The sequence below is a fragment of the Perognathus longimembris genome, chromosome 7, assembly GCF_023159225.1.
Source record: "Perognathus longimembris pacificus isolate PPM17 chromosome 7, ASM2315922v1, whole genome shotgun sequence".
Classification (NCBI taxonomy): domain Eukaryota; kingdom Metazoa; phylum Chordata; class Mammalia; order Rodentia; family Heteromyidae; genus Perognathus; species Perognathus longimembris.
Genome location: NC_063167.1, coordinates 34655817 through 34668514, shown reverse-complemented (window position 1 = coordinate 34668514; position 12698 = coordinate 34655817). Strand labels below are relative to the sequence as shown.

The window sequence follows — 12698 nt, the reverse complement described above, 5'->3', positions numbered from 1 at the left end:
GGGAGATGGAGAGACAGTAGAGACCAAGTCTGTGAATACTGTATATGTTCTTGATACATTGTATATTGTATATATGTCTACCTGACCTAGACAAGGGATAGAAAAACAGGATGTAAGATATCACAAGAAATGTACACACTGCCCTACTATGTAACTGTACCCTTTTTGCACAACACCTTGTAAAAAAATTTATGTTCAATTAATAAACAAAAAATAAAAATAAAATAAAATTAGCCTCTGGGAGAAAAATGTGTTGGAACCTTAATTCCTAATACAACAGCATTAAGAGGTAGAACTTAATTAAGTTAGTAGATCACAAGGGCAGAGTGAGTGGATGGTGTTATCACTGGAGTGGATTTGTTAGAAAATGAGACATGTGATCCCTTCTTTTTTTTTTTTTTTTTTGCCAGTCCGGGGCTTGGACTCAGGGCCTGAGCATTGCCCGGGCTTCTTTTGCTCAAGGCCAGCACGCTACCGCTTGAGCCACAGCGCCACTTCTGGCCGTTTTCTGTATAAGTGGTGCTGGGGAATCAAACCCAGGGCTTCATGTATACGAGTCGAGCACTCTTGCCACTAGGCCATATCCCCAGCCCATGTGGTCCCTTCTTTTGCGTTGTATTGGTCCTTTCACTATGAGAAGACATATCAAGAATGTTCTCTCCATTGTAAGATATCACAAGAAATGTACACACTGCCCTACTATGTAACTGCACCCTCTTTGCACAACACCTTGTAAAAAAATTTATGTTCAATTAATAATAATAAAAAAAAAAGAATGTTCTCTCCAGGGGCTGGGGATATGGCCTAGTGGCAAGAGTGCCTGCCTCATATACATGAGGCCCTGGGTTCGATTCCCAAGCACCACATATACAGAAAATGGCCAGAAGTGGCGCTGTGGCTCAAGTGGCAGAGTGCTAGCCTTGAGCAAGAGGAAGCCAGGGACAGTGCTCAGGCCCTGAGTCCAAGCCCCAGGACTGGCCAAAAAAAAAGAATGTCCTCTCCAGATGCTAGTCCCTCCCTAACCATATTAGACTCCCTGGCCTCCAGAAATGTGAAAAGTAATTTTATGTTCACTATAAATTACTGAGTCGATGGCACACTATTATAGGAGTACAAAATGAACTAAGATATAGCATATGATACAACTCAGAGGTAAAGAGAAATGTTCCTTGGAATTCAAGGTGGTCACTTATTATTCCTTTGGGATTCTGCTGTTAGGGCCTAGAACCAATTACTGGTCATTTTTATACAGGTTTTTTTCTTGGGTGATGGGACTGGGGCTTGAACTCTGGGCCTGTAACTCTTGCTCACATCTCTATCATTTGAGCCACACTCTCACTTCAGCCTTTTGTTTGTTAATTGGAGATAAGAGTCTTTTGGATTAGTCTGTTTGGACAGGCTACAAACCTTGGTTCTCAAATCTCACTCTCTTGAGTAGCTAGAATCACAGGTATGAGTCATTAGTGCTTGGCTTCCAGAGATTTTCTTTTATTTATCTTTCTGCTCCTCATACTTAACACCTTCCTATTCATTTTTCACCATGTCTCCTTATGTTATCACATACATCTTTCATCCCGTAAACATTTATTTCCTTTTTAAAAATTGTAGATCATTATCTAGTAAGTGATTTAATTTCTATTCTCACTAATCACCTCATCTATTGACAAGTAACATTCCACAGGTTTAAATCTTTACCCCCCAAAAAAACCCTAGCAGTAAAAATTGGACAAAGAAAATAAAAACTGTAAGACTCTTTAAAGATCTTGAATCAATAATTTATATTGGCACTTTATGATGAGAGTATTCAATAAAACAGACCCACTGGGTTATATGTGTCTTCCATGTTAAAATGAAGTGCCAGACTTTGAAGTCAGGCCCCACTTCACCATGCGAACCCCACTTTACCACGTGAACCTGAGATAAGCACGCCCTGTGAGCAAACCCAGGACAAGTTTATTAGGGCCCAGCTGGTCAAGAACTCTAACCGCTGGGAATGCTTAACTCTAACTGCCCCCAGAATGCCTCGAGCCCTGAGCCAATCAGATTTGTACCTGTATCCTAATCTTGCTTGCTTGAACACCTGATGGCTGTAACTTTGTTTTTTGCCTTTATAAGCCCTGTGCAATCGCAGCTTGGGGCTTCCTCCTAACCTCCGCTGTGTCGGTGGGTAGGATGAGGCCCGAGTTGCAGCTCGCTTGAATAAAGCCTTGCCTTGCTTTTGCATTTCGGAACGTCTGAGTCTCGGTGGCCTTCTTGGAGGTCTTCTTGCGACTTGGCATAACAAAAGACAAAACTTTACCATGAAGCTGTTAACTAGCTCTTATTGCAACTCTAGAATTGGGCACCACTTCATCCTATAAAACAGCATAAATGTTCCAGATGGGCCAAGAAAAGGAGAAAAGATAGGAAAGGACTCGGGAAAACTGAAACAAATTAAAAAGCAGATTTGTCATTTCAAAGTTACTCATCTAGAAAAATTTAAAGCAGAAGGACCTCTCTCATCATGCCATCCAAAACTTGTTTCACTCTGTTGAAGATTAGCTTAACAGCTTGGTTTTGACTTGATGATGTAGGACTTTAGCATGAATGTCTACATTTTGTTTTTGTCTGTCAGGGCCCCCATGGTGGCCTTTGGGATAGAGATTGGACTCTGGATAGTTGCATCCAGAGTGTGATGGTTTGGATATGAAGTGTGAGCTTCAAAAACTCATATGTTGCAAGCTTAGTCCCCAGATGGCAGTGCTATTGAGAGTGGATTGGATCATGAGGGCTCTGCCTTCATCAGTGGATTAAGCCATTCAGTCCCCAGTCTTTTTCTCTGTCTCCTCTCAACTTCCTGGCCACCGGTTGGTGGAGCTTAGCTCCAATACATGCTACCGCCCATGATGCTCTGTGTCACCACAGCTTAGAGACAACAGAGATGATCAAACCCTCTGAGACCAGGAAGCAAAGGAAATCTTTCTTCTCTTGATTCTGTCAAGTATTTGTCACAACAATGAAAAACCAACTAACATACAGGACATCTGGTAGAGGGTAAAATGCCAGCAGAACTCTTTTCCTGTTGCTAGCACTATCTAGAAGGATGGGGGACAGTGGGAGTGAGCCACACTTACAAGAGAGGGGAGCCAATCCTAATGGCTCAATCACTTCTCTTACTTAAGACACCAGCTAGAACATATAAATTCTATTTTATACAAGCCATTCTGCATTTATCTCTAATTCTGCTTCAGTTCTAGTGTTTGTTTTGTAAGCTCAAAGTTGCTTAAAGAAATACAGGTTCTAGTGACTCAGGTCCATCTTGAGATGGATTGTAGGTACAATCTGATTATAGTTCGAGCATGCTCCTACTCTGAGTTCTGAATGCTGGGATTACAGAAATGCACTACTATGCACAGGAAGCATGTTAGAGATGGCTTGTTAAAAGCCATTTCATCCTCAATGGAATGAAGTCTAATATATATATATATATTTTTTTAAAATTAATTCTTGGGGGTCAGTCCTGGGGCTTGAACACAGGGCCTAGGCACTGTCCTTGAGCAATTTTTGCTCCAGGCTAGTGCTCTACCACTTTGAATCACAGCTCTACTTCTGGCTTTCTGGTTGTTAATTGGAGATAAGAATCTCACAGACTTTCCTGCCCAGGCTGGCAATGAACTGCAGTCCTCAGTTCTTAGCCTCTTGACTGGCTAGGATTATAGGCATGAGGCACCAGCACCCAGCTTCTAATTTTTTTTAATATAGGCATTTATAATACTTTATTTTAGAATTATCTTTCTTATATCCCATAAGGTAAGGTATGATGTATTTTTATTTTATTTGACTTTAGTGATTTGAAATTTTCTTTCCTGATTTCTTCAATGACACCTTGATCATTCTAAAATATAATGTTCAATCTCCTTGTGCTTGTATAGTTCTATAGTTTTTCTTGTTATTAAGTTCCATTTCGTTCCATTATTATCAGATAACATACGAGAAATCATTTTAATTATCTTAAGATTAGCTTTATGGCCTAATGTAATTTATTTCAGAAAAACATCAATACATTACAAATACATGTACTCCACAGCAGTTAGAATAATCTATAGATGTCTGTTAGGTCTATTTACTCTATGGTACAGTATTCTTTTTCATTTTAAACAGTACCAGGACTTGAACTCGGCTTCTTGCTTCCTAGGCAAGCACTCTACCACTAAGCCAAAATTCCAGCCCTTTTTTGTACTGTTTTTGGGGGGATAGGGTTTCACTTTTTGATGTGCCTGGACCACAATCCTATTATTACAGCTACTAGAATGACAAGCGTGCACTCCCACACTCAGCATTTTCTATTGAGATGGAATCTTGAAAACTTTTTTGGGTAATACTATCTAGAACCACGATTCTCCTGATCTCAACCTCCCATATAGTTTGAATGAGAGGTGTGAGCATCCATGTTGGGCTACTGTGTAATAAGATTTGTTCATGTTGGTTTTGGCCTAGATGATCTAACTAGTGATGAGTAGGGTATTAAAGTAGATGGACTTTTAATGCCAAATAATTAGCTGAAACTTTTCTTTCTCTGAGCTTCAGTATTTTCATGCATTAAAAACCTTAGCACTCCCCAATTTTTAATAGTTATTCCTTTACATTTTATAGTTAATAATGTATTTTGAAAAGATAAAAGTTGTCCACATTGTTTTTGAAATCTGAATCCAGTATTGCTTACACTGTGATTATATAAGCATTGACAACTGAAGCTTGTAAGTATGATTAAGTTACTTCTTACTACAAGTATTAAGTTGTGATCCTTAAGTGAGTCAAAGAAAAATATTCTGGACTTGGGATATGGCCTAGTGGCAAGAGAGCTTGCCTCGTATACATGAGGCCCTGGGTTCGATTCCCCAGCACCACATATACAGAAAATGGCCAGAAGTGGCGCTGTGGCTCAAGTGGCAGAGTGCTAGCCTTGAGCAAAAGGAAGCCAGGGACAGTGCTCAGGCCCTGAGTCCAAGGCCCAGGACTGGCCAAAAAAAAAAAAGAAAAATATTCTTACATAAAGGTCAGTGGAGCCTATTAAAACTTAGATTCTAGTCTTCGTAATAATGAGAGCCACACAGGGAAAGTATTAAAATGCATAATTTCTTCACACCATGGCAAGTTCTAACTTGCCATTGATATCAAAGTCCAATGTTATACTTCTAAATCTAATACCATTACTTCATATCACAGTTCACAATTTTTATCATTTTTCAAGGATGCAGATCAATTGAGAAGGCATTCCTACCTGCCAGGGCATCCCGATAAAGCTGCACAAAGTGATTAAAGATGTCCTTTGGCAAACACTTTTCGTCTGGTAGACACTGGAGCAGAATGACTATCTCTGATTGACCCACTGCATGCATTCCCTTGGTTGTGAAACACCAGCACTTCCTGTTCACATCTATGAATGGAATAAAATTGTAAAGATATTGCTTTCAATGCTTACTCTTTAAAAAGATGTACACTTGGTAAGATAGAAAAAGATCATATAAGTCTGTATAATTCAACTGTGAACTACCATTACATTAAGTCAAAGAATCATTGCAAAAAATAATGAGGAAGCGAATGTGGCTTAGTGGTAAAGGGCTTGCCTAACATGCATGAAACCCTGGGTTCTATTCCTCAGTACGACATAAATAGAAAAAGCCAGAAATGGTGCTGTGGCTCAAGTGGCAGAGTGCTAGCTTTGAGCTGAAGAGCTCAGGGACAGTGCCCAGGCCAAGTGTTCAAGCCCCATGACTGACACACACAAAAAAAGTCAATCCTCTGGCTCTTTACTAACTACATATAAGTAGACAATTAAAAGGAAAATGAAAGAAATAATCACGAAAGAAAACACACTTAAAATTTAAAACGGGGGCTGGGAATGTGGCTGAGTGGTAGAGTGCTTGCCTACCATGCACGAAGCCCTGGGTTCAATTCCTCAGCACTGCATACTCAGAAAAAGCCAGAAGTGGCGCTGTGGCTCAAGTGCTAGAGTGCTAGCCTTGAGCAAAAGAAGCTCAGGGACAGTGCCCAGGCCCTGAGTTCAAGCTTCAGGATGGACTGGGCACCAAAATAAATAAATAAATAAAATATAATATAAATAAATAAGTAAACTCCCTAGGTGATTCAATTTTTGTAATCTTATCTAGTCAGGAGGCTGAGAACTAGTTCAAACTCAACTGGGGCAGAAAAGTCTGTGAGACTTTTTAATCTCAAATTAATCAGTAAAAAGCCAGAAGTGGAGGTGTGGCTCAAGTGGTAGAACACCATCCTTGAGCAAAAAAGGCCAGCAAGAGTGTGATGCTGTGAGTTCAAGCCCTAGTACCAGCACAAAAAATAATATAAAGAGTGCAGGAAAAAAGTTAAAGGCTCACTACCAGTGCACACACACAAAAAAGTATCAGTCCTTGACACTTCATTTGTACCCTATCACAATAGGATCCTCAAGGAAGTGAAAAAGAAAAAGGTTCAAATTATGAATACTATCATATATGTTGAAACCAATATCCCTTTCTTTCACTTGGAAAAATATTACTTTATGTATCCAACAAGGAAGTACTCAACCCACCTATATGTATACACTTCAAGAATCTTAGACTATTAAATGTATCTTAGAAACAAGATATAATAAAGTGAAATTCCAAGGAAATTATGTATTAACTCAGTTCTGGAAGGAAAGTTGAAAGCAAAGAAAGTATAATGATCAAATAAACCAGAAATATTTCATCAGGGCAGAACCTCTGAGTGAGTAATATATACATGTTGTACTTTCTAGGGACAACTTAAAACACAGCAGGAAATAGAGAACTGCACTTCAGAGAGACTTCCTCCAAAACTGCCTCATTCACTATAAATGCATTCTCTACTTTCCACACTGAAAAATAATTAAAATTTTAAGTGAATGTTTCTTTCTCTGATGTCCATAAGTCTATCACCATGAGAGGTTAGATATAGTAAAGTTGGACTATGTTTTAGGTAACATTTTTTCCCATCTAAGGTTCTGCATCACAATTAAATTTTCTGGGATTAAAACCTAACCTATAAACCAGGCACTGGTGGCTCACACCTCTAATCCTAGCCATTAAAGAGGCTGAGATCTGTCTGAGGATTGAGGTTCAAAGCCAGCCCAGGCAGGAAAGTCCTGGACACTTTCATCTCCAATTAAACACCAGAAAATGGGAAGTGGTGCGATGGCTCAAAGTGGTAGAGCACTAACCTTGAGCAAAAATGCTCAGGGCCAAGGCCCATGCCTCAAATTCAAGCTCCAAGACCAATAAAAACAAAAACAAACAAACAAACAAAAAACTAGCATATAAATTGTTTGGTGCTTTTAGGTATATTATTCAGCTCTAGTTAATTCTGATGGTGAGTTTTAAATTAACATATCAATACAAAGATTTTAACTCAGATTAGTTCAATATTTATTTGACTTTCCTCCATAGAAAATTCACCTATCTCATCTCTGTAACTAAAGGCAAGAGTTTTGATTAGTATCACAAGTTCTCTAGAGTATATGCTATTTGCTTCTAAAACACCTTTCTTGGAATACATTATACAGTAATATGTGGCTCTATACAAAAATACATTTGTTTAATGGATTTTTGAAAACTTTATTTACTATCTCTTAGTCTGTAGAATATTTCATCTTCATTAAAAAACAAATTTCTAACTTACAATTTACAATTTTAACCATTGACAACAAATTTGCATTTAAAACAAATACAAGTGGGTCAGGACCACCATCTTCCAATTGCTGCATTACTGATATCTGTGATGGTTTTTCTTCCACAGCATAATCTGTAAAGAGAGAAAACATTGTAAAAGATCCATTAAAGGAACAAATTTAGAAAGAAATGTGATAGAGAATTATCTGATTATTCTCAAGTAGGAGATAAGCATTTGATTTATTAACAGAGTGAACTCAGGCCACCTTCGGTTCAGTTCGTACCTGATGTCTCACTGTCCTGTTAACAGAGCCTCTGTTTACTCTGGAAAGTGACAAGCCCAGTTTGGATGATAATACGATTAGCCTATGCATACCCCCCCCCCCCCCGATAATTTGTGCCAAGTCTAAAGATACTCATACCTATGCTTAGCTACTCAGGAGGCTTAGATCTGAGGATCAGGGTTCAAAGCCAGCCCAGAGGAAAGTCTGTGAGACTCTTATCTCTTATCAGGCCCAGGCCCTGAGTTCAAACCCAGGACAAATCAACAAAAAACTACTCTTACAAAAAAAAAAGTTACCATAGTTCAAAATAATTCAACAAACGAAAAAATAAATGATAATACTGTAGTAGTTATCTCTGGAAAGGATTTCAAGGGCTTGTGTACAAGAGCACCCTACATTTTACCTTTGGGTCCAGTTTTAGTATTTTTGACCATTGAAATATTAAAACACAAAGTGTTTAAAATGCAACCAGAAAATAAAAATATCATAGGTAACTGGCTTCGTGTAATAATTCCTTAGTGTAATATATCCCTAACATCACCAGTAAATTACTAATCAGATTCTGAACAAATGAATACTTGATACTGTGAATGAAACTTTTCCCCTTTAATCTCTGCACTTCATTCAGCCACCTTTTTTTTTTCTTTTTTTTTTGCCAGTCCTAGGCGGTGAACTTAGGGCCTGAGCACTGTCCCTGGCTTCTTTTTTGCTCAAGGCTAGCACTCTGCCACTTGAGCCACAGCACCACTTCTGGCCATTTTCTGTATATGTGGTGCTGAGGAATCGAACCCAGGGCCTCATGTATACAAGGCAAGCACTCTTGCCACTAGGCCATATTCCCAGCCCCTTCATTCAGCCACCTTATTTTGAATGATGTGGTCCTCTCAGCTTAAAGCCAAAATCATGGATAATAATCACTGTATCAGATACTATCTTATATGATATTTGATTTAATACCCACAATGATTCTTAGGTAGGTTTAAAAATAATCTAGGGACTAGGTTCAGAGAGGACATTGCCTCATCTGCTAAATGGTACAGTACAATACAATGAATAGTATTGGGAGTACAATTTGCATCTGTTCAACTATAAAGTCATTTTCTTCCCATTATTTTGTAGCTAATAAAAAGCTTCAAAGTACTAAGATGTGAATATTCAAAACACAGTAAACAATCTATATTTTCACGTAAGGTATCAGGAATAAAGTTAGAGAGAGGGGGTTGAGACATAATCAATAGTGTGTATGCTAAGATTTGTTAGTTATTTTAAGAATCCATTAACATTTCTAAACAAAGACAATATGTGGTAACATTTACATTTAAAGTAGCCGTCTATAGTATGGAAGATAAAGGAGAAAAAGGTTGAAATTAAGTAATTAGCTAAAAGACTAAAACAAAGGTGTAAAAAGATTATTAATAAACTTTTAGGGAAAAAAAAACAAACTACTAACTGGGGCGTGGGAATGTGGCCTAGTAGTAGAGTGCTTGCCTAGCATGCATGAAGCCCTGGGTTCGATTCCTCAGCACTACATACACAGAAAAAGCTGGAAGTAGATGCTGTGGCTCAAGTGGCAGAGTGCTAGCCTTGAGCAAAAAGAAGCCAGGGATAGTGCTCAGGCCCTGAGTCCAAGCCCCGGGACTGACAAAAAACAAAAACAAAACAAAACAAAAAAACTCATTGCTGATCTATATGCATCAAAAATAAACTTACACATAAAATTAAATATTCTTTTTTTTTTTGTTTGTTTGTTTTTTTGTTTGTTTTTTTTTTTTTGGCCAGTCCTGGGCCTTGGACTCAGGGCCTGAACACTGTCCCTGGCTTCTTCCCGCTCAAGGCTAGCACTCTGCCACTTGAGCCACAGCGCCACTTCTGGCCGTTTTCTGTATATGTGGTGCTGGGGAATCAAACCTAGGGCCTCGTGTATCCGAGGCAGGCACTCTTGCCACTAGGCTATATCCCCAGCCCCAAAATTAAATATTCTTTTGGCTAAATAATAATAAGCCAGGGACAGTGCTCAGGCCCTGAGTCCAAGCCCCAGGACTGGCCAAAAAAAAAAAAAAATAATAATAATTTCATCTATCAGAACCACCTCATAACACATATATGCACACTTTTGCAGTACTGGGCACCACCTTAGTGCCTCATATATGCTAAATGTACCTACATTTTTATAAAATAACCAAAATTTGAAACCCAGGAAGCAACTTTCCTAAGGGAAAAAAAATCTCTGTTGGTCGGTCGGTCAGTCGGTCTATTTATGTATCGTGTGCGTGTGTGTGAGAGACAGAGACAGAGACAGAGAGACAGAGAGACAGAGAGAGAGAGAGAGAACCAGTCCTGGCGCTTGAACTCAGAGCCTGGGCATTGTCCTTGAGCTTTTTGGCTAAAGGCTAGCAATCTATCACTTGAGTCACAGCTCAACTTCTGGTTTTTTGGTGGTTAATTGGAAATAAGAGTCCCATGAACTTTTCTGCCCAGGCAAATCAACCACATGAACTGCAACCGCGATCATCAGATCTCAGCCTCCTGACTAGCTAGGATTAAGGCCTGAGCCACTGGTGCCTCTCTCAAAAAAAAATATTTTTAGGACGTCTTTGGAAAGGAGTAAAGGTATTCACTCCAAAGTTGTATTTAACAGTATAACACTTTCAGCTGAAATCTGCAGGAAACAAACTATGGGAACAGCAAAATGAAAGTGTTAAGATATATAATTTTTAAGATATTAAGATTTAAACTCAGGGGGCTGGGAATATGGCCTAGTGGCAAGAGTTCTTGCCTTGTATACATGAAGCCCTGGGTTCAATTCCCCAGCACCACATATATAGAAAATGGCCAGAAGTGGCACTGTGGCTCAAGTGGCAGAGTGCTAGCCTTGAGCAAAAAGAAGCGAGGGACAGTGCTCAGGCCCTGAGTCCAAGCCCAGGACTGGCAAAAAAAAAAAAAAGTCACACACACAAAAAAAGATTTAAACTCAGGGCTTTTTACTTGCTAGCATTTGAACCATATCCCAAACCCCCCTTTTGACATTTGCTTTTCAGGTGGAATCTCAAATTTTTGCTCAGGGCCAGCTCCTACCTAAATGGAACCCCAGACACCTGTTACCATGTTCAACTTATTGATTGGGATAGGGCCCCTCAAACTTTTTATATGAGCTGTCTCAAACTGTAGTCCTTCCGATCTCTCTCTCTCAAGTAGCTGATACTACAGGCATGAACCTATCCAAGTTTTCATAATACTATAGTAAGTATCTTCTGAATTTTTATCATATTTCAAAACAGAAAGTAAATTAATTTCTTGACCAACCAGTAAGGCTCACTAGGGTGAGAGATAGCTCTAGAACCATAAGCAACTCTCTATGGTATTACATACTTTGAAGTATAAAGGAAGATATAACTTTTATACTGTAATTAATATTATATCTTTCCAAAGAATGAGATAACATTATAACATAAAAACATAAATACATACTCTGAAAAATTGGTAAAAGATATGACTCAAGTGGTAGAACACCTGTTGTGAGTAAAAAAGCCAAGCAAGATGCAAAACCCTGAGTTCAAGTTCCAGTACTGGCACACAGACACACAAATATAATCAGTAATAGTAACTGTCTTCATGGCACTGGGGTAGTTGCTACCCTTGATGGATAGGAGAACATGACTATTGTTCAAATTCTGTCTGCTTCCTTAATCAGAGGCAACATCTGACATATGTAATTATTCGTGTTTAAGTACGTAAGCCCACACACCTCCTTTTACACCAGTGGAGATGAGAATGGGAGGCAGGCCATCTTCAGGAATTAGGTTCATTGCACTTCCAACGGGACTTCCAACCTGAGTTATACTCCCAGAGAATAGAGAAATGTCCGCCTAGGAAAAGCCAGTCAACAATATGAAAATTATGCAGTATGCAGGACTTTGGTAGAATATAGTTCAGAATATAAAAGAGAATTATTTTGAAATTCATACTTGTTGAAAGATAGTCTCAAGATATTCAAGTATTCATGGCAGTTTTATTCATAATAGCATAAAACTAGAAATAATACAAATGTCCATTAACAAGGAAATAAATAAATTGTAGTATATCCATTTAATAGCATACTACTCAGTAAGAAAAAAAAAACACATTTTGATGTATACAACAACATGGATACCTTCATACCCCAAATTGTGATGGGAACTTCTACAGAGATGAAAGTGAGAGCACAGTATGAACGAATTTCTTAAGGTAAGTTATATAAGTCCTCTATCCATTACGCCAATAGATTGTCAACTTATTTAAACAACAAAAAGCAGAAATGCTTGGGTTGAAGAGAAAGAAACAGAGCAGGTCTTGGGATATTATCATATTGTTGGCCATACCTGCCATGATTCTCCTGAAAGGCCACCACAGACACTTGGAAAAATGGTTTGAAAACCAGTATTTCAGCCAGCCACTGGTGGCTTGTGCCTATAATCCTAACTACTAAGGAGGCTGAAATCTGAAAATCAAAGCTCAAAGTCAGCTATGGGAGACAAATCACTGAGACTCTTATCTCCAATTAACTAGCAGAAAAGCCAGAACTGGAGGTATGCCAGTATTCAGCGAAAAAAAAAAAAAAAAGTTAAGAACACTTAAACTGAAATGCCTAAACTGAGTTTAAGCCCAGTGTTCACATGAAAAAGGAAGAAAAGAATAAAAGGAAGGAAGGAAAGAAGAGAGGAAGGGAAAGGAGAGAAAGAGAGAAAAGGAAAGGAGAAGGGAAGAAAGAAAA

At 38.7% G+C, this 12698-nt stretch overlaps 1 protein-coding gene across 2 annotated transcripts in view; it reads right to left on the bottom strand.

Annotated features, from left to right (window-relative positions):
• Positions 1–12698, bottom strand: part of Zfyve9 (zinc finger FYVE-type containing 9) — a 103331-nt gene that overhangs the window by 21761 nt on the left and 68872 nt on the right. For both annotated transcript variants that reach the window (XM_048351309.1, XM_048351310.1), the window contains 3 exons: positions 11694–11814; positions 7675–7797; positions 5261–5416 (listed from right to left, as the gene is read on the bottom strand). In XM_048351309.1, the coding sequence (XP_048207266.1) occupies positions 5261–5416; positions 7675–7797; positions 11694–11814 (400 nt within the window). The remainder of the gene's footprint in view (positions 1–5260; positions 5417–7674; positions 7798–11693; positions 11815–12698) is intronic.